General features: G+C 40.3%; 1 protein-coding gene across 1 annotated transcript; it reads right to left on the bottom strand.

Moving 5' to 3' along the window:
• Window positions 1-5,853: 5,853 nt before the first annotated feature.
• Window positions 5,854-22,763, bottom strand: ZPBP2 (zona pellucida binding protein 2). Its single transcript, XM_034756273.1, has 8 exons — window positions 22,752-22,763; window positions 17,513-17,615; window positions 15,589-15,714; window positions 14,511-14,672; window positions 13,328-13,546; window positions 10,948-11,033; window positions 9,592-9,769; window positions 5,854-6,316 (listed from the first exon to the last, which is right to left on the bottom strand). The coding sequence occupies exons 1-8, from the start codon at window positions 22,761-22,763 to the stop codon at window positions 6,219-6,221; spliced, it is 984 nt and encodes a 327-aa protein (XP_034612164.1). The 3' UTR covers window positions 5,854-6,218.
• Window positions 22,764-22,794: the final 31 nt, after the last annotated feature.

Here is a 22,794-nt window from a genome sequence, read left to right as displayed (position 1 = left end):
CCCCAGCCCCACCCCAGAGCCCTAACCCCCCCTGCACCCCAACCTGGAGCCCCCTCCCACACCCTGAACCCATTTCTGGCCCCACCCCAGAGCCCCCACTCCCAGCCGGAGCCCTCACCCCCTCCTGTACCTTTACCCCCTATTTTGTGAGCATTCATGGCCTGCCATACAATTTGGCCCTCAGGCCAAAAAGTTTGCCCACCCCTGCCCTAAAGCATGATATTCATTAGGATTGCTTGAAATATCTGTCCAGGAGCAGCTCAAGACTAAAAGTTTCTTTTGGGGTACTCATGAAAAGAAACTGATTTCTAGGGGCCATACCTGCCATCCATGTTTAAGCATAACTCACTATTGATTTCAGTGGGAAATTTTGCTTAAATATGGATGACACGAGATCTCTCTGGGCACTGCAGGTCTATCAGACAAAGGTCTAGAAATTGGATATAAAATACATTAGTTGTCTGTAAAAAGGAATAATTTCCCTTATCTCAACATGACTTTACTGTGGTAAATTGCAAGGACTCTCTTTCTTTTTGGTGTGCAGTGTGTAACAGTGAGGAAAGGGACAAATTGCCCCATGTGCTACCGAATAAGGGTGAAGGGCATCCCCAAATCCTCTATGGAATGATCCTCCACAAGTGCACAGCAAATTAGATCACATGGCATACCATCTGAGCCCTGGAACATGCCTGCCACTCTGTGCAGGAAAAGGTGGTGAGGTTGTAAGGATAAGGCCTTTGTCTGCGGCCATATTGTAAGGCCTAAAGCCTCAGGCCTTTGTCTGCATCCAGTTAAAAGAGCAGCCGAGCAGTAGCCATTAGAACCATAGAATCATAGAATATCAGGGTTGGAAGAGACCTCAAGAGGTCATCTAGTCCCACCCCCTGCTCAAAGCAGGACCAATTCCCAAATAAATCTGCTGAGACGCAGAAAGTCACATCCTCACATTTCATCTAAATTACATTAAAACAATGTAATATCAGACTGTTAAGAAGGAGACCCCGTCCTAATGGCAACCACTATCACCAGATACAGAAACAGATCTTAAGTTGGCTAAAGAAAACTTAGTTTGATAGCATCCTGTTGGTCAAGAAATCACTTATCAATAGTTGTGGTTGTGAAATCCTCATTTCTTTGTTTTGTCATTATGGTCCCCACTTCCCTATTGTTTATCTGTATGGTCTCTGTCTGGTTCTTTAATTGTTTGTCTGTTACATAATTAATTTTGCTAGGTGTAAATTCATTAAGGTGGTGGGGTAGGATTGGTTAGAGAATTTTGTTACACTGTGTTAGGATTGGTTAGTAAAATTTTAATATAACGATTGGTTAAGGTATAGCTAAAAAGGACTCAAATTTCACTATATAAACTGGGGTCCAAAAGAAAGTTCTTTGGGAACCTACTCCGGGACACAGCCCCAAAGATCAGAGCTGCCGGACGTCAACACTCTGCCAATAACACTGTGCAGAAACTGGAGTCCCCCAGATGGACCTGATCCTGACTGGCCATCAAGAAAAGTTAATTTGTTTTATTGGGAGAGGTGAGCATTGTATGTGTCGCATGTGCATTCTGTTTTTGGTGATTGTTAATAAATAGAGGTGATGTAGTATATTACTGTGTAAGGCTCTTTCACTGGTAAAAGGTCCTGCACACCTTCAGAAGTAGTATACACCCAGAGCCCTCTGTATTGGGAAAGAATGTGGGTACTTAAATTGACCAGGTTAGTTACACCCTGAGCCCTACGAATTGGGTAAGGGTAGGTGCTTTTCACCTGGAGCCCTACAAATTGGGTACAGGTGAGGTGCCCTAATGTGTGCAGGTAACAAAGTCAATGTACATTTGAGTGTGACCATAGGAAAAGAGGCAGCTTGGTACCAAACCCAGCAGAAATTAGCCCAGTGGAGCAGTGTACCTGGTGCACAACTTAAACCAGCTTCAAGTTGGTATGAATTATCCTCACTCCACAGTGCACAATGGAAGATGAGAATCAGAGCTCTAAGAAGATGGGAGAAGCATTAAAAAAAAAAAGTGGATGCAATGACCAGATGCCTTGGAGCCTTTTCCAGACTGGTTTATTGTCAGGCCTCGGGACATGGGGGGCTGGGGATGGACAGTGCTGACAAAAAGGTGTGTTTATTGGGAAGGCGAGGGTATACATTGCAGTTATTATTGTGACTGCTGGACCAGTATAGGGTTCTGGTGGTGATGCTCCTTAGAGCATTTTCCCTTCCTTAGAAAGCAATATCTAGCTAAGTAAATATTTCCTTTGTAGATCACCCATTGTATATATTATATACTCTCTCACTCAACATTTATACCAGACACTTCACTGTGGATGCTAAGTGTGCTCAGCATGATTAACTAAATTATTTAGCAAATATTGTATGAGGATTTTTTAATATTTGTAAGTATCATCAGTTTTCTTACTTACCCAGGTTTTTTGGATCAGAAATATATATTTGATGTCAGTAATATTCAAACAGAGTGGAATGTTCAAGGTACTCAAGCTAGACTGTGTTTTATCACTTGTAAATGTCTCTAATTTAAAATTTACTCCATCCTTTGTAATTTAGGTAAGGGTTGGCATCTGAGTCAAATCTGAAACCAGCACGACTGGTACCGCGTGTAGCTAAATACAGGAAATTGCCAAACATATGGACAAACTTAATTCCAAGGTAAAATTATCAACCAGGTTGATATTGTAAACACTTTTCTTTGAACAAGAACATATGTTAATCCATTTTAATATCATATGTCTCTGTAGTTTTATTTGCAATTATATTGTATATTTATCTGCTGGAATCAGTAACAAGAGAATTAGAAGCATGATCTCTGAATGTATCCTTTCATCACACAGTTAAATCTTGGTTATTAACTTCTAAAGAATTCTTCTTCACTCAGATGAGCGGGTAATCAGTTTGGCACACCCAATGGAAAGCAATTTTATTCTGTGGCTGAGGGAGAATGTATTATTGGAAAGAAATAAAAAATCATGACATGGCTAGCTGTGAGCTAATCATCACCCTTGCAATCCTAGAATTCATGGCTTATATTATCCCCACAGATAAAAATCAATGTGGTTAGATGACTACTGCATATTGTGCAAGATCCTGAAATCCTTACTTAGGGTCCTTACTTATAGGGAAAACCTTCACAGGGAGAGGAACCTCTACAAGTTGAGGGAACTCAGATGGTGATTCTCGCCTGCAAAAGAAGTTGGGGGCACCACTCCCATTAACCAGTGGATCTCCCATGACCTGTGTAGATCCCTGGGATAAGCAGGAGCCTCCTGCCTGGATTGCCCTTAGTTTACTTCGTCACTCAGTGTCACTAGTTTCCAATGGCCCCAGAGTTGTGCTTCCAGGGACTACCTTTGTTATGGGTCCTCCCAGATCTCCCTAAAGGCTTTATAGGTGTAGAGTGAAACAGAGTATTTCTACCAGTGTACACATAATGTAGCAGTGTGACAACTTGAAAAGACTCATTCTAGAAGTGAAAATAAAACTATTTTAGTGCATCCCTGAGCTTAACATTTTTAAGGAAGCGGGAATTTTGCAAGATGTATGGAAAAAAACACTTACATCTAAAAATTCAGGGTGTCGTGTCCTCCCGTCCCCGGAACTGTAAAGCTTCTAGTAAGATACAGGTCTGTCTCATCTTATGCTGGGGTTATATTCCGCAGTCAGCACCTAAAGCGAAAATCGCGTATAGTCAAAATTACATTGAGTGTAATGGCGGGCGGAATCGCCCGCACTACAGAAACAGTATTTAAATTGTTATTTTTCTTTTTTTGTTTTCTTTTTGCTGACCGCATAAAGCTGAAATCGCACATGGTAAATGTGCCTAAGATGCGACAGACCTGTATTAGGTTTACAAACCAAACCATGTTAAAACAAACATAGCTAACCCTATTTGGACTCAAGAAATATCTCAGGCCAACTTTTTCAGAGGCTTGCAAGGTACATACATATTGTGTATTATGAAATTACTAAAAACCAACGTTACTTGAAAAGCACTTGTATACCACAGTGTAGTATTAACAAAGCTTCTATTTTATAGGTAATACTGTCTATCATTGTAGATATCTTCATTCTATAAGATACCATTGTTACCAAATTTGCTTTACTTTTGAAAGGCTAGATTCTTTCTGGGAATAAATAACTTTATCTTAATATTTTCACAATTTGTTCCTGGACTTGTTTACTGATCCAGTAAAATGATGAAGGGTTCAAAACTGCTGTGAAAAAAATAAGCTTCTGTTCATACAGCATGGCACCTGGGACCTCCAGCACATGCCACAGGTGATATGCAGAGAAGAAGAAATAGCTACAGAAGAAAGCAGATGGAGATCAAAATGCTCAGCACCTTTTTTGTTTGCTTATAATATAAGTTCTGAAAGCACGATGGAAGCAGCAGACAATATAAAAGTCATATAAACAGGCCCCTTATGTTTCCTGATTCTAGGACTGTGGAATTTGCCAACATATCTTACCTTAGATATGTGATCTGGAATCTAAGCTTTTATTAAAAAACGAACAACCAGAAAAACTGTCTTATCAGCTGTCATTGACCTACTCTACATTAAGCTTTTTTTTGAACTTCCACACTGTTGCACTACCATAGATCCCACTGGTGATGGCAATGGTGGAAGCTCAACTGGCTGCCAGTGTTTTTACCATCATACTGCCTAACTTTGCAGAGTAGGCTGGAATGGAAGGATTTCAGGCACAATATAAATGCTGAGATTTCACTTTGATAACATAAAGAAATGGGCAGGAACTTTCACCGTGAATTAAAGTTAAAAGAAAATAACAACTTTTATTCTTGGCAAATCTCTACTCTTACAAAAATTGTGATTTGATCTTTAATATCTACAGAGAACTGTGCTTTTTAGCAACTCCAAGAGACATGTCCATTACATTAAACAACCCAAAACATAATTTGTCTGTCTCAGAAAGATGAAGAATGGAGATGATCCCCCTTACATTTGGTACTGTGGTTGCAGGGAGAATTTTCACATTGCTGATGAAAGCAGATGGTACTTCTGGAATTTGTTTTGAGTTTCTTAGATATGGTCTGGAAACCCTTTCTGTATAGCACTGTGAAATTTTCAGTATAGTAAATTAATATTTTAGCTACACAGAATCTGCCAGAGTTTTCATTGTAGATTCTGTGTTTAAAGGGGTTTATAAATGAGTTCTAACAACATGCTCTGAAACATTTAGCTTGCATGGCTAATAATATTGGTACACTATATCTCATAACAAAACTCAGTACAATATATTAATATACATTATTTCAACCTCTCTGACTTGAAAAGGAGTTCATATGCAAAGAGGAAAGTTGTAACAACCATGTTTTTTCCAAAAAGGGACAAAAAGCAAAAGGAAATACAATAAATAGTTTTATTTTTACATTATAGAGGTTAAATATGTACTTCCAGCCTATAAGAGTAATTTCTAGCAAACATTAATGTACATGGACTTCTACTTAAAGCATTATAACACATTAATATGCTTTTACAATCATTCCACTATACCAGGGGTAGGCAACCTATGGCACACGTGCCAAAGGTGGCACGCGAGCTGATTTTCAGTGGCACTCACACTGGCTGGGTCCTGGCCACCGGTCCGGGGAGCTCTGCATTTTAACTTAATTTTAAATAAAGCTTCTTAAACATTTTAAAAAACTTATTTACTTTACATACCACAGTAGTTTAGTTATATATTATAGACTTATAGAAAGAGACCTAAAAACTGGCACGTGAAACCTTAAATTAGAGTGAATAAGTGAAGACTCGGCACACCACTTCTGAAAGGTTGCCAACCCCTGAGCTATATTATATATCACTTCTCCATGAATTGTTTATGGCTCCTTCATTTATTTAAAGTACAGTGCTATGCTGTGTTCAGTGTCAATACCACAAACCAGAGACTTTTCTGTAAAAACCACATATTAATACTCATAATTTTTTTTTTGCATTCTTTGTTTTCCATTGAGTTACTCTCCCCGGTATGAACATTTTATACTAGACATTTTTTAGAATCCCTATCCACAAGTGGTTCCTGACTACAGAAAATGTAAAGCTATATAAATCTTAAGAGGATTGGCTATTGAAATATAAGAGCCCCAGGATTGGAGGTAAAAAAAGGGACATCACAAAAGAATAATAATGCTTTCACAACTTTTCTTCAGTTTTCCAATTTCTATTTTAAGTTTATTAGCAAGATTTTGCTCCATAGTGTTTGATTCGAATGCTTGTACAAATCCGACATCTCACTTCATTGTTAGGACTGTATGTTCCAGGGTCACAAACCACTGCAACCAAACAAATATACAGTATTTCAGTCAGATGCCTTCCACCTTGGGCTGGGTTATACACATTATGGAATTTTCAAACGTGTATTAAGGATATTCAGCAGATCACTAAACTAGCTCCAGGTTATATTTTTGCATGCTGAATATTTCATATGGAGCTAAGTGATCATATAAAGGACAACTACATTCTTAATTTTAATATATTTTATATCAGTTACTTTTCATTTAATATTTTAGTGCTCCATTCCGACCTACCCTGTAGGATAACTCCACCTGTATTATAGAATGCGTTTTTCAGTTTCTCTGAGATCAACACACTTAGCTTCACTTCATAACACAGTAGCCTGAACCAAAAGTCTGATCAGAAATTAAGGGCTCAATCCAGGGGCTGAGCACTTTGGCCCGATCCAGCAATGCACATTTACTTTGCTTAACATTGTGTAACATTGACTCTAGGTGGCTGCCTTGCAAATTTCAGTTGCCATGAGCAATAGATGTGACTGTTGGAAATGACTAGTGACATGTAAATACCCCCCAACCTCACTTTCCTGAAAAGTTTTTCTGGAGGGTTAGCTATTTATTTTTTTAGGCATAAAACATATATGTATTGCATAGCCTTTGGGTAAACTCAGAATTTAAAAATACAACCTGTTCAAACTATAAGCTTGTTAAAAAACCAATATCAGCCTAGTGGATGGCGTGAAACTACAGATGTGATAGATCTTGATTTTAGTAAAGCTTTTGACACAATCCCACAGAACATTCTCAAATGCAAACTAGGATCATATGATCTAGATGAAATTACAATAAGATGGATGCAAAACTGGTTGAAAGACCATACTTATTCAGTAATTATCAATGGTTTGCTGTCAATCTGGGGGAACATATTTAGTAGAATCCTACAACATTCTCTCTCCTGAGTCCAGTACTATTCAACATTATCATTAATTTCTTGGATAAGGAGTGGAGAGTATGCTTATAAAATCTGCGGATGACAGCAGGTTGGGAGGGGTTAACAGTTGACCTTTGGTGTGACCCAGTATGGCCATTTTTATGTTGCTAGCACTTTGGAGGTGAGGATTAGAATTCAAAACAACCTTGACAAATTCAAGAACTGGTCTGAAATCAAAAAGGTCAAATTAAATAAAGACAAGTGCAAAATACTACCCTTAGAAAGAAAAAAATCAAATGCACAGCTACAAAATGGGAATAACTGGAGTTGAATATGAGCCAACAATGTGATACAGTTGTGAAACAGGCTAATATTCTGGGATATTTTAATAGGAGTGCTATATGTAATACACGGGAGGTAACTGTCCCTCTCTACTTGGCACTGGTGAGGCTTCAGCTGCAGTAGTGTCCAGTTCTGGGCACCACACCTAGGGTTAAAAAGATATGGACAAACTGGAGAGTCCAGAGGAGAGCAACAAAAATAATAGTTTATAAAACCTGACCTATGAGGAAAGGTTAAAAAAGCTGGACATGTTTAGTCTTGAGAAAAGCAGCATGAGAGGGGACCTGGTAAGTCTTCAAATTTGTTAAGAGCTGTTGTAAAGAGGACAATAATCAGTTGTTCCCTGTGTCCACAGAAGCTAAAACAAAAAATAACCAGATTAATCTGCAGCAAGGGAGATTTAGGTTACATATTACGAAAACCTTTCTAATGATAAGTAAGGCTATGATCATGTCACAGAGGTCATGGAAATCACAGACTCCGAGACTTCCATTGACCTCTGTGACATTTTCTGCACTGGGGCTGGAGCTCTCAGCCAGCCCCCTTGCAGCTCCCAGTCCCCGCCCTGGTAGGGGAACCCCCCGTAGCTGCCCAGCTGCAGCATGGGGTCCCTGCATCTGGGTGGGCAGCCCTCCTGCTGCTGCCCAGCTGTGGCAGGGAAACCCCCTGCAGCTACCCAGCCGTGGGGGGGACGGGATGCTCCGCAGCTGCCCGGCCTCAGCAGGCTGCGGGGTACCCTGCAGCTGCCTAGCTGCGGTGGGCGGCAAGGGGATCTTCCACAGCTGCCCAGCCACGGCGGATGGACCCCGAAGCTGCCCAGCCATGGCTGGGGGACCCCCAGGAGCTCTCAGGCACTGCAGGGGAGGAGGGGGGGCGAGCGGACCCAACAGCAGGCTAGCCCCTGTGAGGGGTGGGGAACCCCAGAGCTCCCACTTGCTACAGGTGGCAGGGGACCCCAGAGCCTCATCAGCAGTAGGTGCTTAGCTGAATCCACCTCCCCATTTTGTCAGGGATATTTTTAGTCGAAGTCAGGAACAGGCCACGGGCTGCCGTGAATTTTTGTCTATTGCCCGTGATCTGTCCCTGACTTCGACTAAAAATATCCCTGACAAAATTTTAGCCTTAATTATAGGACTTGTTAAGCACTGGAATAGGCTTCCAAGGAAAACTGTGGAATCCATGACATTGGAGGTTTTTAAGTACAGGTTAGACAAACACCTGTCCAGATGGTCTACATATATTTGGTCCTGCCTCAGCACACGGGGCTGAACTAGATGACCTCTCAAGGTCCCTTCCAATCCTACATTTCCATGATTCTATAACTCAATTCTAACTAACCGCTGTTTAAACAGACAGCCTTTGCACTGTGTACTGAAAGCCAACACAAACAGAGGCTATGTCTACACTGCACTTTTGTCAGTAAAACTTTTGCCAACAAAGCTACCGTCCCTGTTTGGGGGTGGTTTTATTTTGTGGGCGGCTACACTGCGTACCTTACAGCGAAGTGGCCGTAGCAGCACAGCTGGGCCGCTGTGAGGTGCACAGTGAAGACATAGCCTGAACGCAAGAACTAAAGACCTACTGAGAACGCCCTGCCTCCAGTAACCCTAAATTCAGAAATAGATACTGGTAGCAGGAGAACTCCTAGAACAGTTGAGCATTTATTTTAAAATAGCAGTACTATGAGAGTGACAATTTCTTATTGATCCTATGTCTTGAATCCTATAACTGATCTAAGAGCAAGAGGAGAAAGTCATTTAGCCATATTTCCAGATGGGCCAATGACAGCAGTGGTAGCCTTTATTACAGTATGATATGCATCAAATACTATCAACACTTTTTTCTTGGCTGTTTCAATTCCTGCCAACTTTATCACCTAGAATCTCAATGCCTCTCCAAAAGATAAACAGCAGTACACTTACTTTTATCACCAATATTAAAAATATATATATATGGTAGAAAAACTGTAAGCAGGGTTAATATGCAATAATCTTTATATTGCTTGCTAAAAAATATGGATACTTTATTTTTCTATAATTACCACAGCAACTAGCGCAGTCATTGTGGGTGTCATCATTTTTTCCAAAACCTGGACGACAGCTGTCAATGCGAGTAACTTCAAAACTATGGTCTATATAATGTATTGCAGGTACATTCCGAAACTCGTGCTTCAGAACATATGTTTGTTTATGGAAAAATTCTTCAATGAGATCTCTTGCCTAAAATTTAGGAACAATGAAATGATAAATATGCCATTAGGATTTTGGTTTTTTGTAGATTAGATATATCAATAAATATATTTTGTCCTAATTCTGCTTGAATATGTATGATATGAAATATGGGCCTGATCCTGGACCCACTGTACTGCATCCCGATCCAGAGTCTTTCTGTTGGCTTTAGTGGGCTTAGGATCAGGGTTTTATACTGTATATCATAAACAATCACCATGAAGCTAAATGAACTATATATAAAACAGAAACTACACTTGATAGTTTCTTTAAACTGTATTACAGCTACCAAATCATAATCCAAAGGTCTATGTTCTAGGAAAACTGAAATAAAAAAATACAGTACATGTTAACATATTGCTAATTTTCATAATTGCATATTTTAGGAAGTAAATGTATAAGAAACATTAACACTAGCCTCAGCAAATTTTGGATAAATATGACATTTAAATACAGTTTTCTATCTTGAGCTGAATTATTTAAAATCCAGACATAACATATACATTCCTGCTCTTTGCATAGGGTGGATTGCAACCAGTCAAAATCTGTAGATACTAATGGTGAAATTCACTGTAGCATGAAGGGACCATGAAAGCCTTCTAGAACACTTAAACCCTACTGATCCACTGAATACAATGGTGGACAGACTACCCTGAATACAAAGAAAAGTACGTAAGAGTGGGACGTCTGCATGGATATCTGCATGTCCTTTTAAATAAGGGGGGGAGAAACATTCCACAATGGTCCAAAATTGGTTACATAGGGGATCACTGGGGATGGATGTGTGGAGGGGCCTCTAGTTCCCGTTTACATGAATCCAATGGGCTAAAATATCTGCATAGGAAACATGGAGTAGCAATGGCTACTATTTCCTACCACATCTAGAATAGCTGCACCAAAGCACCACGGTCTGCTTGTGGATTGATGGAATAAATTCCTTCTCCATGCTGTGCGTGCTCTTCGAGACTTCCCTGCACAAAGCCCAATTATCTAGGGTTTGTACAGGGAAAAGTAAATTTCACCTTTAACTAACTTTGTAGTCCAAATTTTACAACCCACAACACGCTCCCTCTCCCCCCCCCGCACACCCCCCCCCGGCAGCGCCTCCTTCCCTCATTTTGAGTTCTAAAATAGTCACATGTTTATTGCTTGCATTAAAAAAATCCTACCTCCTGAACTCTTCTGTTGGTTACATCTTCACAGTCATAAGAAATCTGTTGGCAAACTGCTTCCCATCCTGGGGCAAAAGGATTTACTATAGAGAAAAGGAGAAAGGGTATAAAGGCAAAACTGTTTTGTAATAGCTCATCACAAATACCTTGAAAAATACATTACGAAGGAGCATCCTGAAATGAGTGTCTTTCATTTGGAGATTTATTTTACAAAGCACTGGCATGCAAACACCAGTCATCATACTGTTGCTGCTTCTTATCTTTATATTACATTAATTTCATGCAATTACAATACAACTCAAGAGCAGAGGCACTCTCTATTTTGCCTCAAATTTGTGAGGAAGAATCATTTTATTACATTTGTTTCTGTGGTCAAGATATTGTTTTCATAACTGTTGTTCTTGTGATCCAAGATACTTAACTGAGTTTTTAATAATAAAAATAAAGAGAAATGGATAATCAGGAAGGAAAGGCAACTTCGATTACCTCCTACTGATTAAAAACAGGTAAGGAAATACTAAGAAAACATGAACATGTATAAATCAGTTAGTCTAGCTGGCTTGGCATTCTAGGATGTTAAAAGTATTAGCTAATGAACATTCTGAATGCTTAATAATTACTTCTAAAGGGTCACGGAGAACTGGAGAGATACAAGGTTCTGGAAAAAACTATGTGGTATCATTTATTAATAAGGGGAAAAAGGAGTGGTCCTGACGATTCCTATCCAGTGACGTTAGTGTCATTCACTAACAAAATAATTAAATGATAAGAGAAAAGATCTGGAAAATAGAGATGGGACAGACTCAACCCCCCATATATACAAATAACTTCAAACTATGGAAAGGTCTAAATCCAGATTTGAACTTTGAGGCTTGGGTCCTATCTCCATTGTGAACATGGGTGGCGGGAGGGGGGGTAATTCATTCACTCTGATGATGAAAAATTGCCACAAACCAACTGCAGGTCCCATCGGATAAATTTTCCTCATGTAGGGCAGATACACAGTCAAGAGAAAATGTGTCCAAGGTGTCCCTGTACCTCATCAATTCCCCAGTGCCATGACACCTACATAGAGCATTATGGGTCAGCTATCCCTATGGACTTCAAAATGTAGAAACCTTGGAAACACCTGAATCCTTGGGCACCAAAAAGGTCTAAGCATTGGAAACTTAAAGATGGGAATTAAAAAAATCTTTAAACAAGAAATAATGCACAGACTTCCTGACTCACAAAGGGATTTGTTGAGGATATCTGGTACAAATTAAAGTTAACGTTGCTAGAAACAGCATATGAAGTACTAGGATTGATTAAACCAGTGCCAAAAAGGATAAGAAGGAAGACTTGGTGGTGGAATCTTCAGGTTAAAAAATCTGTGGATAAGAAAGAGGTAACTTTTTTAAAATGGCAGGCCAGTAGCTTGAGCAATGATATGTATAAGGAGGTGAAAAAAGAGGCCATTAGAAGTGTTGTCACAGCTAAAAATTTGGCTTGTGACAAACTATATAATCAACTAGGAGGATATGACAGAGAAAAGACCAAAAACTCGCTAAGGCAAGAAAGAAAATGCTCATATGAGTTTGTACATACTAGAAATTAACATGGCATATTGCAAACAAATGGTCAAATTGCAATGATCATGGACGGAAGATGACCAAGGGGAAGGCCAAAGACTTGGTATATGGACCGGATAACAGTGGACATTAGAAAGACTAATTTGCATGACAACCAGGTGTACAATCATGAGTTTTGGAAGAAGACTATAAAAGTTGCCAACTCCGAATAAGGAAGTGGCAAGAAACAAGAAGAAGAAAATAGCAAGGAAGATAAATCTGATCATTTTTCTGGCAGAATTACAACATTCATGAAGAATCATAAATGAACTATATCCGGACTTTGGTAAATGATCTTCTGGGAATGGGCAACAGGGATGGATCACTTCATGATTACCTGTTCTGTTCATTCCCTCTGAAGCACCTGGCATTGGCCACTATCAGAAAGCACAATACTGGGCTAGACAGACCTATGGTCTGACCCAGTATGGCCGTTCCTATGTTTCCCAAGGCCCTTTGCAAACAACACCCTGTTAGAGAATAACCTTTGCCAGTAAGGTTGTAAAAAGTGTTTTCCTGGCTCTCTGAGCTCTGGTCAAGTGAAAAAATTCTCTAAATTCAACTAACTCATGAGCTGCATTATAGCTCCATCTATGGGCTAACAAGAAAAAATACAGAAATTCTGAAGAAAAGAAGAGAAGCAACATACGAGGGAACATGACTCTGATATAATTGCAAATGTTATTTATATTGTCCTTAATTTAACTCTTTTGTTAATAAAGTAACAGTGTGACACTATCTCTTAAACAAATGCTTAAATCTGTTACCTTGAAAAGTAACAAATAGCTCATCCAGGAGGCCATGCTTTGGTATCTTGATGACATGACATTTGTATGATGGTTCTATAACATGACATGTCAAATCAGAGATTAAATCATTCAAGATTTTCTTCAGCTCTTCAAAGAATTGATCATTAGCTGCTAGTCTGCACTCTTTTGTAGTAAACCGAACAGATATCTGGTATGTGTAGTCAGGCTCCCGATATGCTTAAAAGAATTAGTATACACATAAGTATATGCAATATAATGTCTGTCCCACACATATTAGATTTCCTATGCAGTACTATTCTTTGTACCTTATATCTTAAATAGACTTTTATTTAGAGGCAAACCAATTTGTTTACTTATTAAGCATGATGGGCCAAATGCATCCTTGATATAGCTTTCCTGACTTAAATGGTGTTACACTATTCATTTAGTTTGATATGCACAAGAATTTTTGTATGTGTACGCACTATATTTTTATATGACTATGTGCCTAAATACCAAACATGGGAAAATGTAATATGTCAAAATAGCTACAGAACATGGCCATTTTTCAGCCTGTGCACTTGCTTAAAAAGTAGACATAACTGAAATGTGATGAGAAGTTGTTAAAGGAAGTACTTCATGTACCTGCATTTTAGGGTGGAGAGTTTTGAAGTCTGACTGGAAAGAGAAATTACATCTGTTTCTTTCTCCTTTCATTTATTTTTTTATAATTGTTTTTGGGAGAATGATGGGGTTGCTAAACTGCACAATCTGTCACCTTTCCACCACTTGTAACATATGTCATCAACTAAGATCAGACCAGGACAGAGGCCCATCTTTGACACCTCTTTGGAACAAGATCACAGCCACACCAGAGCCTCCTCTTCTGACCTTGGGTACCTTTGGGGGATGGCAGGAAGAAGGCAATGACCTCATCTATTTTTCCCAAAGGTAAAGATTATTTCATTCTCAAGGACAGTCACCACATGCTCCTGGCAGCTGTGTTGATTTGATTGAAATCAAAGTTGTATCGAACTGACTTTTCAAAAATAGGTATTTAGAATAATAAAGATGTTTAACACCAAGGTGCTTGAAAATGTAACTTACATTCTGGAGTACAGTGATAACTAATTGTGTTTAATAAACCAATATTCAGAAAAATCACATGCACTAGTGTACCAGCAAATTTGTATGGTCTTACCATATACCATAAATTTATATGTCTTAAATTTCTCTCTCTCTTCTTGTATGTCAGTGTTGATGGTTTTATAAGAAAGAGTGCAAGTATAAGATCCAGACATAGACTCCTGAAAACCTCTCACCATCAGTTTTCCTGTTTCAGTGAGATTGATGTAACTTTGTCCTAAAATGGAAAGAGGAAACTACCTGATTAATATTAGTTTTCAAAAAAGTAATTCATTTTTTTCATTTATGGTATTCATAATACCATTGTTGGTGTTCAAACTAGTAGAGTGGGGAATGTTTGTGTGTTTACATCTGTAAACTGATGGAGTGGGCCAATTGGATCGGCTACGAAGTCTTTTATCAAGTGAAACTTTTCTCCAGTTTTATTCTTGATCCTGTCTGTGCTTAGTTAACAGCAACAAAAAAGGAAAATATAGATTCAAACAGAAAAATCCCAAATCAAACAACAACCCAGCCCACTAGGCGTGGCGCTCCACCTTCTCCATAATCTCTCACCCATTTGGTTACCAAGCAGTGATTTTTAATAGTGCTTCAAGTTTCCCCTTAAGTGCATGATTGGATATTCAATCCCCAACCCTGCTTCCTTAATCTACTTTATAGATCTGTGTCAGTTATGTGAAGAAAATTACCTCCTTTCTTTAAGGAAATCAGGAAGAGCTTCAAAACAAATTCTGACTAATCACACATTATTATTTCTTATGGAAAATGGCTTAAAGAAATGAAGGTTAATGAAAGCATTCATGAATAAATTCACATAAGATAATATGACCCATAAGTCACACCATCTCACTGATGATAGGGATCACCAAAAACTTAGAAAGCGTGATCTCACATACAGAATACTGAAATCTACTCAACCATTAGTGATGGAATTATTATTTTTCTGTAAAAGAGTAGAGAAACAGAAAACAAAGATCTATCTCAACAGAATTTTTCATTTTTGCCATTACATATGGATTGCTTCTAGTTATGTGATATTCATAAAAATCAGATTCTGTGGATTAGTAGGTGATGGAATAAACATGGAACCAGTAAGACTGTATATAAACTGTAATGAGGAGAAAGTAACTTGCCTTTTAGATTCTTTCCATTGGGTCCAATCCATAAATAGTTTGGATCTATTACTTCTTTCTGAGAAAGTGCCAAATCCATGCATACTAGAAATGGACTATTTGTATACACTTTAACATAAATGTTCACTGCAATACAAGAGAATGAATTAAATGACCAGCAATGCTGAAACTGAACGAAATTACTAAATATCAATTTATATATATATATATATACACACTATTTAATTCTTTACTTTTTTAGGTCCAACTTGCAAAATTAGTTCAGCATTACACTAATCTCTTAATGGCCTTATTTATTATTATTATTCTTTAGTACTGTGGAACTGTCCACAATGTGCTTCATACTGTCCAGACATACTGGAAAATATGGTCCCAGTCCCAAAGATTTGACAGCCTAAGAATATCAGATCTCCAGTTTGCAGCTGAGGTGGTGAGAAGGCAAGAAGTTCCCGAACGCTTATTCTGACATCAAATGCTTACAAAATTCTATAGTGGGGAAAGGGGGAAAGTGTTTGTTAAACCACAGCTCTGCATCATGGGAACAGTATTGTTGGAATCGCCAGCAGCTCTTGTTGTTCCCATGGTGTATTCTGATAAAGGTTAATGCTTTAATATAATAAAGGCTCGTGCTAAAATACAATAAATTGACCACTGTCAGCACTTAGATTTTACACCCCTGAAAAACATAAAGATTCAAGAGCATTTTTCTAATATGATCTATTTAATTTCTCATTAAATAATAAATTGTGCTCCCATTGACTTTGGCTCACCTCCCACCCAAATTAAAGTTCTTCTTTAGAGTTTTTCTAAATTAGTTTCCATTGTAACTTTAATAGGTAGTTGTAAACATGTGGTGTTAAACTTTTTGTAGAATAAATCTATTATATGAATTCTATTAACTGTGCTGACCAATCAGATACTTTATGGGGTCAATCTGGTAAATGAACAAAAAGGAAAGAAATGAACAAGTACAGACTGGATCCATATGGAAATGAATAAGCTATAGCCCTACTCTATATCCCAGGTACAGAATTTGTGGGATCTGTTACAATGGGTATGGAATAAATACATTTTCCACTGCTGTTGGGTGTGTAACAGGTTTCCATCAATGGTACTATGCCAGTAACTGTACTTGTTTCCCACCAGGCACGACCATTCGCCATCCCCAAATACTCTGCCACTCTAAGTTACCCACTATGTAGTAGTAAACAGGTATTTAGAGAGCAGTTTGAACTCTCTGCACCTTGGCACAAAGGCTTTTTAAACACTGTTTACCTCAAAACAAGTTTTTTCTCAAACCCACCTCCATGTGTGTCAGAATGGGACCATGTGTAATGTATACGCCGTCCTTTGATTAAAAATACATAATTATTCTCTTTTATCTTTCTTTTACTGTGATTCAGTTAAAAACATTATAGCCTAGGCCAAAACACAGTTCTGCATACTTGACTTACAGTCCTTACTGAAACAGACTCTCCAAGATTGTGCAATATTGATAGCTTGTAGAATGAATTATCATTTTGCCAATACCTTTTTCATTTTATATAAAAACCCATTAAGTGCACATCCTACTGCTCTGTGCAATCACTTAATTCAAAGATCTTTCTGTTTACAATGTCCTTTATTGCACAGTGGCTATGATTTGTTGACAGCTTTCAGATTACAGTAATTGAATTGTTCCAGTTGGGAATAATTTGAAGTAAAAAATTTAGATACCTATTTTATGAAATCCATTTCCTGTTTATATGCTTGAAGAATTATGTAATTTCCTATGTAATTAGGATTTGAAATTCTTGGTTTAATAACACAGCCACAGTCACCTACATATGTACATTAGTTTATATGCTTTATTGTTATATTTATTATATTAGTATTAATACTGCATTCAAATGCTTATTTAGATATTAACTATAAAAATAATCACCTTGATGTTTGATGTTGCCATAAATGTAATTCTTTTTAATTACTTTAACAGAATATTGTTCTTCATCAATTGCAGCTTCCACTGTAGAGAAAATACAGTAATACTTAAAAAAACATTTTAAAAATCAAATTTGAATGTAGTTTGTTTCCCCTTTTATTTTATTCTTGCAGTTCCCCTCCCTTCCATCCTTTTCTTAAAAAAGGGACTCCTGTTTACTGTTCGAGTAGTAAACCTGTCTTGACTTTGGAGCCTCCAAACTGGCTAAATATTGAACTTTCCACACACACACAAAAATGTAACTAACACTGGTCTACAATTTTTGAGAAGTCGTCTGCTTCAGAGATAAAATGTGCTATTTATTATGTATTTTGATGTGCTGAAGTCAAATATGACAATTGATTGGCTACTGTTTCTAAGATATTTAAGTTTTTACATTTTATGTCTATGTATATTGTGTAGATAGAGTTTTAATCATAAATTGTAAACCTAGGTCTTTTCATGTGTTTATGGTTGTTTTCCATGATAATATTTCACCTGTCCTGTTTATGTAACACTTTAAAAATCAGCAAAAGGGTTATATAAATAAAATTTATTATGAAACAAAAGGCAAAAAAATATTATGTACATAGTTTAGTCCTATTCAGTGTCTACTCGGCGCTTCTTGGCTTGTCTCTTGTATTCATTAAATGGAGCATCTCTTGTCATTGTCCAGCAACAGTTTGCAAGCATTGATGGGCTCCATTTGCCCTGATAGCGTTTCTCCATTGTCGCAATGTCCTGGTGAAATCACTCGCCGTGCTCGTCGCTCACTGCTCCGCAGTTCGGTGGAAAAAAATCTAGATGAGAGTGCAAAAAATGTATCTTTAGTGACATGTTGCAACCAAGGCTTTTGTATGCCTTGAGGAGGTTTTCCACCAACAACCTGTAGTTATCTGCCTTGTTGTTTCCGAGAAAATTTATTGCCACTAACTGGAAGGCTTTCCATGCCGTCTTTTCCTTGCCACGCAGTGCGTGGTCAAATGCATCATCTCGAAGAAGTTCACGAATCTGAGGACCAACAAAGACACCTTCCTTTATCTTAGCTTCACTTAACCTTGGAAATTTTCCACGGAGGTACTTGACAGCTGCTTGTGTTTTGTCAATGGCCTTGACAAAGTTCTTCATCAGACCCAGCTTGATGTGTAAGGGTGGTAACAAAATCTTCCTTGATTCAACAAGTGGTGGATGCTGAACACTTTTCCTCCCAGGCTCCAATGACTGTCGGAGTGGCCAATCTTTCTTGATGTAGTGGGAATCTCTCGCACGACTATCCCATTCGCAGAGAAAACAGCAGTACTTTGTGTATCCAGTCTGCAGACCAAGCAAGAGAGCAACAACCTTCAAATCGCCACAAAGCTGCCACTGATGTTGGTCATAGTTTATGCACCTCAAAAGTTGTTTCTTGTTGTCATAGGTTTCCTTCATATGGACTGCATGACCAACTGGAATTGATGGCAAAACATTTCCATTATGCAGTAAAACAGCTTTAAGACTCGTCTTCGATGAATCAATGAACAGTCTCCACTCATCTGGATCGTGAACGATGTTGAGGGCTGCCATCGATGTTGTTGCAGGCTACAAGATCACCTTCTATGAAGAAGAATGGGACAAGATCCTTTTGACGGTCACGGAACATGGAAACCCTAACTTCACCTGCCAGGAGATTCCACTGCTGTAGTCTGGAGTCCAACAGCTCTGCCTTACTCTTGGGTAGTTCCAAATCCCTGACAAGGTCATTCAGTTCACCTTGTGATATGCATCCGAAGAAGTGGGCTGTAGTCCACGAAAGCTTATGCTCTAATAAATTTGTTAGTCTCTAAGGTGCCACAAGTACTCCTGTTCTTCTTTTTGCGGATACAGACTAACATGGCTGCTACTCTGAAAACAGTTCACCTTGAGTTATGAGGTGTGGTTCAGAGGAGGAGGATGGGAGAAAATGTGGGTCCTGTGACATTGATGGTTCAGGACCAGAAGTTTCATCCTCTTCCTTGTCTGACTCAAGTGAGAATGATTCTGGTGCATCAGGAACCGGCAGTCCTTCTCCGTGGGGTACTGGGCGTATAGCTGATGTTTGGATAATGCACAGTCCACTTTTTCTTCTTTGACACACCTTTCCCAACTGGAGGCACCATGCAGAAGTAACAATTGCTGGTATGATCTGTTGGCTCTCTCCAAATCATTGGCACTGCAAAGGCATAGATTTCCTTTTCCTGTTCAATCACTGGCGAAGATTCGTTGCACAAGTGTTGCAGCATATGTGTGGGGCCCACCTCTTGTCCTGATCTCCAATTTTGCAACCAAAATAAAGGTGATAGGCTTTCTTAACCATGGTGCTTATACTAAGCTTTTGTGATGCAAAAGTCACTTCACCACAAACAGCAGAAGTTATCTGCACTGTTCACACAAGTACGAGGCATCTCTGCTTACTTTGGCTAAACAGAAATGTGTCCCTTTGCAAAATCAAACACTGACAAATAAGAGCATGACACTATGATTTCTAGAGCTGATATAGGGCAATTTGTTCAGCAGAGTGATGTAAGCTTCATTATGATTGCATCATCCAGGACTTCTAGGAATAACATGATGCAATTCATATAATGTATGATGCAATACCAACTTCAGATTGCATCATTCATTGTTTTGCCTAAAAAGCAAGTACTGTCCAAACCCAGTCATAGATTTATTCATAGATCCAGTCAAAGATGTATTTTAGTCATTTCTGGTTTAAATTGAGATCCCTTCCCTTTATAACTCACTTATCCTCCGCCATTCCCAAGTCAAGGGTCGTATATACTGACCCAATAGTATAACTTGAAAACTAGAGCCAATCAACAATTTTAAGCATCATTTTTGTTCTCAGTGACCCAGAATTAGTAAAGTTTGACTACATGTATTTCAGAAGCATTTTGGCTGTAGAGCAGTATAATTAAGGAAGCTGTTTAAAAATTTGCAGTTCTCAGCTACAAAACTTGTCAAGCTTGCATGAAATTTACAGAATGGGCATTACTTCCCTGATATAAATACATAATAAACAAAAACGTGGAGTTTGGAGCCAGAAGAGTTACCTACTGGTTTGAACCATTTTCTGCTGTTTAAAGTCCTGGGTTCAATTTCTAATCCTAGTCATTTCACTACCCAGGTCAGAAAGTTCTGTGGAAACAGCACCCTCTGCCCAAAAGGTGAAGGAAGTGCTTTGCACCGCTTAACTAATCAATAGCAGTGCCTGTGCTAATCCATTGGAGGTGCTAAACAGGAATATTTTGGGGGGCATCCCCATACAATATCTACTAATAATTAATGGGGGGGGCATTGTGAGTTGCTCAGGGTCCTTAAGCAATTGCTTTGTCTGCTTATGCCAAGCACTGTCTTTGATCAACCCCAGCATCTCTGCATAGTTACAGATTTCAGTGAACAGGTTAGAGATTTCCATTAACAGTCTCTGAAAGGAATTTTTTTTTTTATAATTTGCTGTGGCCCCCAACTCCCAGACACCCCATCTGCCTTTGGGACAAAAGAATCCATAACTACGGTTATGTAACACCCACTTCAGAAGGGCATCTCACCACAGCTGGGATTGCGTTAGGGGCGCACCCGCTGAGGTTGCAGGAGGCCCTGATTTCTCTGACAAAGGTGGGGTTCAGGGAAGCCACAGCATTAGTGACCTTGGGAGAGTATGAGGCCCATGTTTCTATGCTCCAGTTTCCATATCCACTGAGCAGTGTAAAGGGAGTCGGCCCCCCTTTTGATGAGCACTGGGGCCCAGTATGCGTGCGAGGGCTTCTCTCTCAGGAGAGCCCCAAATGGGTGTGAAGACCGTTGTCCCAATATTTTGGGGGCCCTCAATGACTCCTGACCCACGGTTTCACTGAAGGCCTCTGGGACAGTGGGATGGCCCCCTCTGGTGTCTGGCTTCCCAAAGAGCTAGGCCAAGAGGTAAAGGGGTATTGGTGGTGACCCACACAGAACATGAAGCCTTGATGATTTCTGATCACAGGGGATAAGGGGTTCTGGGAGGCTACAATGGCCCCTTATAATCTCTGATCTCAGAGTGAGCGCCAGAGGGAGAACCTGGTGTGCCTCTGCCATCCACAGCCGCCGGGTAAGAGCTGGAGAGCGGGGAAGCCGCCACAGAGAGTGAGGACAACATGCTCCCTGGTTACCTTGGGTCAGAGCAAACAAGGAGTTGAACAAAACCCCCAGGGACAGGAGGGAGGCGCTGTCGAGCGGCGGGCTCAGCCCCCAGCCGCCCCCCTGCATGGTCAGGCGCAGCCCCCTCCCGCGCGACCCTCGCTCCCTGCCGAGGAGAGGGGGCGGGGCACGGCGCTCAAGCGCCCCTCGCAGCCCCGCCCCCGCCCGCAGCGGGCTAACCGCCGCGGCACGTGACCAACAGCTCTGCGCTGCCCGCCTTTTTTTCTTTTCGCCTGTCGCGGCTACAGCGCGAGGCCAAATGCCCTTCCCGCCTGTCGCCCGTGCAGCGCGAGGCCAAATGACCTTCCCGTCTTTTTCCCTCCTGTCGGGTCCGCAGCACGAGGCCAATCGCCCTTCCCGCCTTTTTTCCGCCTGTCGCGTCCGCAGCGCGAGGCCCNCGCCTGCCGGGGCCGCAGCGCGAGGCCCAATGCCCTTCCCGCCTTTTTTCCGCCTGTCGCGTCAGCAGCGCGAGGCCGAATGTCCTTCCCGCCAATCGCGTCCGCAGCGCGAGACCAAATACCCTTCCCGCCTTTTTTCCGCCTGTCGCGTCCGCAGCGCGAGACCAACTGCCCTTCCCGCCTTTTTTTTCGCCTGTCGCGTCCGCAGCGCGAGACCAAATACCCTTCCCGCCTTTTTTCTGCCTATCCCGTCCGCAGCACGAGGCCAACAGCCCTTCCCGCCTTTTTTTCCGCCTGCCGGGGCCGCAGCGCGAGGCCAAATGCTTTCCCCGCCGTTTTTACGGCTGTTGCGGCGGATGCATGCGAAGCCTACCAGCTTTTCCCGCCACCTTTCTGCTCCCATTTGCTACCTATATTCTCCAGAGAGGCGCCTCTTTCCTCCCTTAAGGGGCGTCCCTCTCTCATGGGGGGCGGGGCTATCTCAGTCAGTTGCGCACTTGAAAGGCCAGATGGGGCTGATAGATAGGAGATGAGCTTGCAGAAAATCTGCTTGGATAGGACAGCATCCCCCCTCTTTAATAAAACTACTGGGGGTCTCCCTTTCCAGCCCCTACACCATTCTGCATCCCCGCATAGTAAACCAAGCTGCAAAGTGCA

Source organism: Trachemys scripta, chromosome 23 (genome assembly GCF_013100865.1).
Source record: "Trachemys scripta elegans isolate TJP31775 chromosome 23, CAS_Tse_1.0, whole genome shotgun sequence".
Classification (NCBI taxonomy): Eukaryota; Metazoa; Chordata; order Testudines; family Emydidae; genus Trachemys; species Trachemys scripta.
Note: the sequence above shows the minus strand (reverse complement) of the source record. Positions and strands in the feature narration are given on the sequence as shown.